General features: G+C 33.6%; 1 protein-coding gene across 1 annotated transcript in view; it reads right to left on the bottom strand.

The window, feature by feature from the left end:
• LOC144252992 (transport and Golgi organization protein 1 homolog) overlaps positions 1-6161 on the bottom strand; it is a 56290-nt gene that overhangs the window by 10235 nt on the left and 39894 nt on the right. The window contains exons 8-17 of the mRNA XM_077794979.1: positions 5512-5524; positions 4500-4588; positions 4181-4258; positions 3984-4094; positions 2656-2727; positions 2373-2477; positions 1606-1728; positions 1402-1507; positions 326-381; positions 147-237 (exon numbers count right to left, since the gene is read on the bottom strand). Of these exons, the coding sequence (XP_077651105.1) occupies positions 147-237; positions 326-381; positions 1402-1507; positions 1606-1728; positions 2373-2477; positions 2656-2727; positions 3984-4094; positions 4181-4258; positions 4500-4588; positions 5512-5524 (844 nt within the window). The remainder of the gene's footprint in view (positions 1-146; positions 238-325; positions 382-1401; positions 1508-1605; positions 1729-2372; positions 2478-2655; positions 2728-3983; positions 4095-4180; positions 4259-4499; positions 4589-5511; positions 5525-6161) is intronic.

Genomic DNA, 6161 nt, shown 5'->3' on the forward strand with positions numbered 1-6161 from the left:
CTATATGTGTACAAGGACTTAAGAACTTGTTTGAGGGAGTAGTGCCAAGAAAAGTAAGAAGCATGAAAGCAAGAAGCCATTCTTTATCTTTCTAATAAAATTTTAAGTCTTTCCAACATGGTAATTTCTTCTCAAGAAGAACCCACCTTCTAGATTACATTTTGTGGACTTCGAGGCTCTTAGCTCAAGTTGTAAAAGTTTTAGATCCTCTTCAACTACTGATATTGTAGTTTGTGTCTAAAAATTGCAGAAAAGAGAGGTATTCTTAAAAGTGAGGCACAGGAAGAATTCACAGGCACTATGGGACTCTTACAAAGAACTATACCCGAGAGACATCCATCATCTGCTTAATTTGATCTTTGATCTTCTCGTTCCGATCACCTAAAAAACAAAAGACTTTAGCTTTTTCTTTCCTTACTTTTAACTCTATATTCTCCTAACTTCCCCAAACTAAAGAATGATCGTGTTCAAACACCGGAAGAAAAAAAAATCAATTAAATAATTAAACTGATTAGACTAATGACTTTTAAGAGAATTGCAAGCTTAGATTTAAAAAAAAAGAGAGGTGAATTTCAGGTTGGGGTTGTGGCTCAGTGGTAGAGTGCTCACCTAGCATGTGTGAGGCACTGAGTTTGATCTTCAGCATAAAAATAAATAGAAGTACTATGTCTGTCTTAAAAACAAAAAAAAGGTGAATTTCTAGTTTGCACAACTAAAATGTTATCTCTGCTATTCTTGTAAGATAAAAGCTTTTCTTCTCTCTCAGATCTATCTTCACCTGGGCAAGTAAGTAAGTGTCTTGTTTAGAAAGATTCAATCCTACATTTTCTCCCTGAATCTACTACCAGGTGTGGTTTGAAATACTTGCTATGTAAGCAATATCCAACTTGGGAGAAAACATCTGGAAATATTTTCCTCATCAGTAAACACTGTTACACTCCCTCTCTAGCTTTCTGATAGTCTCTAGCCTCTGTTCTCACAGCCTTAGTTTATGGTTCCAACTGCCTCTGGACACTTAAGACTGACTGTGGACCTTAAAACCACAGAGCCATAGAGATGATGAGTATCAAAATCAAGTATCATCTGCATAAGTTAAGAAATAAATTTCTCTTACTGTACAATGTTCAATACTTAGAGGTATAGGATGTGACTATTGTAGCTGCAGTGTACTTATTAGTTTTCAATGGGATAGAAAAAGTCAGTGTTCTTCACATGCCTATTGGTACATTATACCCCAGCAACCCACCTCTGCCAATGCAACAGACATATCTATAGATCCAGTGATGTGTCTACAACCCTGAAGCTTAAGAAGAAATTCAGCCAGCTGAAAAGTGGCATCTGTATACTTAATTAAAGACAGGAAAGCAAAAAAGGATTCAACTTCCCAGAGACTGATCTCACCTGCTACCTCTCCATTGGTTAATTCATCTGACTCATCTGTACTTTGATCCTCAGATTCAGATTCACATTGTAACCGATTCAACTGTGTGATGTAATTAGTCAAAGCCTAGAAAAGAAGCAAAAGGTTGGAAGACTCTCGATTTTAATTCAGAAGATTTAAGGAGAATTCATGAGATGAAACATGTATTTGGAGTATAAACTTACTTTATTAGTATCATCTTTGTAATTAAGAGCTACTTGTAAATCTTTCTGGGACTTCTCAAATGATTTGATTTGTTCACTGAGCTCAGCATGTGATGTACTCCAGTCTTTGACTTCCTGCTGCAACTGAAAAGTCAAAACACATGAATTCATATGGGTTAGGTAGGGGTTTCTGCACTGGATACATTAGGACTACAAGACTTAGACAAAGAAATAGAGAGCCATACTCCTCGGTGGACTGCGTCAATCGAGGGGTTTGAGACCTTGGTTAAGGAAGAGGGCAGAGTGGCCCCAACTCTCACAGCTGCAGTAAGAACATCAGAGCTATCAGGAAGTTGACCCTGTTTTATTGCATTCCCCAGAAAATTGCTGTCAATTCAAATAATTTACCTCCAGCAGGAATGGCTGGGCACATATGACTGTCTCCTAAATTTAGATTCCTTATCATGTAATCTTCCCTTGGCCGGTGAATCAGTAACTACTCAAAACAGGATCATAAAATACTTAATTTTCTGGTTTAAAAAGTTTCTTTGAGGCTATGCAAGTTAATAACTGATTGATATTTGATAAGAAAAGCAATAATCCAAAAATCCAAAACAGATGGAGAACATATATATGCACTCAATTTGGGGAGCATTGTTTAAACTTTGCATATCTAGAAAAGGTCCTACATGAATATTCCTTACCTCAGAAACAGATCCAAGAAAGATACAAGATAATGATATTCACTTCTCTAGTTTACATTATGTATGACATCAAATTTTCTTTACCTGCTCTTTCTCCTTCTTAAGCATGGTATTTTCTTTCTGAAGCTTCCTGCATTCCAACTTCACCTTCGCTTCATGAAGCTTAGTTTCAGTAAGGATAATTTGAAGCTAATGCAAAACACTACAGTTAGTGAATTAATTCCAAAGAAAAAACAAAGTTATACTTTCCCAAACCAGACATCATATAGTTCTCATTTTTTGCACATTTTAGCACACCTCAAATTTTTGGTCCGCAACAAATTAAGATGTAGTATTAATATCCGATAGCAAGAGTTGGCAGCTTTACCTCTGAAAGTTCAGAATTATTCACTGAAATGACATCTTTAAGCTTCTCTATAGATTTCTTATTTTCCATTATCTGCCAGGGGAAAACAGAACACAAAATATGCATTAGGATTTCAGTAGAAATACTGATATATATATATATATATATATATATATATATATATATGTGTGTGTGTGTGTGTGTGTGTGTGTACACACATATATATACTAAAAAAGATAAACACAACAAAATTTTTGTCAAGCCATCCCATTACATTTCAGGTAAATGCAGGGGGATCCAGATTTGGACTAAGCAAAAAATCAAGAACTGAAAGAGATGAGGGAAAATGAAGTCATAAATATTTCATGGCATCCACAACCTTACTGTTTGTGAGATAACCAGAAAAAAAGGTCAAAGTATAGAAAATCATAATGCAATAAGTAAATAAAATGTTTTAAAGCATAGAAAATTAACTATAATTAATTACTGTTTCAAGTAAACCAGTTCAAATTAGTATTTTTTTTTCTAGTGATAGAGAAAAAAATTTCCCAAGATCATTTTTAAAATTTTCTTATCTGAAGTAAAAAATGATAAAATTTAAGGAAGAATAGACTAATCTCACATACAGAAGAATTCCAAAAAATTTATAAAGATACTTGCTCCTTAAGGAAGTGGACATAACTCTGCAATCTTTGTTTGCAATGCCTGGGATTGAATCCTGGGCCTCATGCATGCTAGGCAAGTGCTCTACCATGAGCTGCATCCTGGGCTTGTAACTCTTCATACTTTAACTGTGGGCTGTGCATGGTAACTTCCAAAGAATACAACATGACAAGGATTGGAAAGAATTTTTACAGTGGAGAAATCTGATAAATACTACCTCAGCTGGGTGATCAAGCTTACTTGGGGGTAGGATATTTCAGAACACACTCTCTACTATCTTTTGCAACTTTTATGTAATTACAGAAACTTATAGAAATTGAAAATGAAGTATGTAAGTAAACTTTTTTTAAGTACAGAAAATTGATTAATTCATTACTCTTTCAAGTAAAAAGTAAACAAATACTGTTCAACTGGACAATAGTTTTTTACTTGTTCTGCATGTTTCCAAGGGCAGAGCAAAGCAATATGAAAATTATCCAAGGTTGAGAATAAAAATATTTCCTAGGCCCATAAAAATAATTTGTTGTATCAGTACTTAAAAGTTCCACAAAATGGGCAGAAGTGGGTTCGACTTCCTTGACTCCTAATCTTACTTTAGTTAACAGCTGGACTAAGTTCAACTTAACCAATTTAACAAAATATTTCAAAAGCCAAATTGCAGTAACACTTAGCAGCGAAACTCGTACCAAGTCCTGATTCTTAGCCTTCTGTTCTCTCTCAGATGCTAACGTAACAAGAAGACTTTTAGCTTTCTCATCCAGAAGTTCTTTATCTTTTTCAAGAAGCTTCACTTTATCCTGGAAAAAAAGGTGTCAATATTACTCACTCATTACATTTACTTTTGAGTTTAGAATGTAATTCCCCCCAAAGAAGGGATTTTTACCTTATATTTAGTTGCTTCATCAGAAAGAATCATATTTTTTTTCATGGTCTCTTGGACCTGTTTCTTTGATTCCTTCATCTATGTAAATAAAGCATTCAGAATTAAGATACACAAATTATAGTGCTACTATACAAGTTACTTCCAGACAAGTGACCCTTTCCAGAAGAAAGCAGTACTTAATACATATGACTGTTTAGAATTTGGATGATTTGTAGGAAATAATGAAACAAAAATTTTAAAATACGATTTTAAAATTAAAACAGGTAGAAATGATTCATGCTAGAACCAAGGGAGAAAGAAACAAAAAAAAATATTATACCTTCTGTTCATAATTTGACAATTTCTGCATTAGTTCTTCATTTTCTTTCATGAAATTGTTCATCTTTTTGGAAATTTGCTGTTCAATGACTAAAAGGGGGAAATACACAAGATTATTACAATCACTAAATGAAATTCAATTACTCAATCTACTAAAAGCAAAGACATGTTATATGGTACTATGAGGAAATACTTCTTAGCATAACTATTATGCTTTTAAAAAGCAATCTATGCTTATTAGCAATAAGAGTATAAAAATTATTAAAATTTAAGAAAAATATAAGAACAATGATATTTTGCTGGGTGCAGTGGTACACACCTGTAATCCCAGTGGCTCAGGAGGCTGAGCTAGAAGGATCCCAAGTTCAAAGCCAGCCTCAGCAAGAGCGAGACACTAAGCAACTAAGTGAGACTTGGTCTCTAAATATAGGGGGTTGGGGATGTGGCTCAGTAGAGTGCCCCAGAGTTCAATCACAGGTACCCCTCCCATCCAAAATGATATTTCAATTTAAGCTTATTTCACAGATGGGAAATACAGTAAAGTGTTGTAGCTTGATATTCCTCCCTTCTCAAAACACTTTCTTTTCAGAAAATGGAATCATTTCATTCTTTGCAAAGAAAAACAGAAATGAAAACATACTGATTCACATTACCATTCTTTAAATTATCTACTCAATTACTTAATGCATGATTAAATAATTAGCATAGAAATACTCTTCAAATGTAATACATCTGCATTACATCAATATTCAAAGTTAATCTGCCCCAAATTAAAACTTATCATCATCTCCCTATCCACAATTTGTTCCTCCTCTTTATCTCCTATCTCAGAGTTGGAACCATCATCATCTACTCTATTATCCATGCTAGCAACCTAGGAATAGTAAAATTTTCAGGAGGTAAAAAAGATAATAGACATTAAAAGTCACTGTATCTATTTCTAACATACATAAAACACACAACAAACACCAATACAAAGGGTTATTACAAGTTTAAGAAACCTAAAAATTTACCTTGATATTCTCTATATTTTACCTAGAAGAGAGAAAAAAGATTAAATTTGATGTCAAACATATGCTCAATAGAAACAGCATTCCTAAAACAACAGTCAGAATCATAACCAAGTGAGAATTTAATAACATTCTGGTTCAGGATAATAATTTATAGGATTAAAAATAAGTAAAGTTAACAAGTTAACAAGCCTTTTAAATTTAATTGGTAGTGAGATTTCATAAATAGCCTCTGACATAAAAACACTAAGATATGTACCTTATTTCACAGTAAAGATGTGTGTGTGTATATGTGTGTGTGTGTGTGTGTGTGTGTGTGTCTTCAAAATCATTTACTTGACAATTCTAAATAACCAGGATAAAGTCTAGAAACAATGACTATTCAAAAGGAATCTGAGGAAACAATATTAAAGGCATAATCTTTGTACTAAGATATGCCACTTTCACTCACCAGAAAACATCTTAGAACTCCAATTTAAATTTGGCTATTGGCGGAATTTAGAAACTAAGAGGCTACATCATCTTATTTCTGCAAACCACTAAATATATAGCAAGAAATCTGAAAGGGAAGACTGCTAGAAGAAAATGCACAAGCAACAAGAGAAATGACAATTAACATATTCTGGAAAGGACAAAAACAATCATTTCCAAAA

The sequence above is a fragment of the Urocitellus parryii genome, unplaced genomic scaffold (assembly GCF_045843805.1).
Source record: "Urocitellus parryii isolate mUroPar1 unplaced genomic scaffold, mUroPar1.hap1 Scaffold_83, whole genome shotgun sequence".
In the NCBI taxonomy this organism is placed as follows: domain Eukaryota; kingdom Metazoa; phylum Chordata; class Mammalia; order Rodentia; family Sciuridae; genus Urocitellus; species Urocitellus parryii.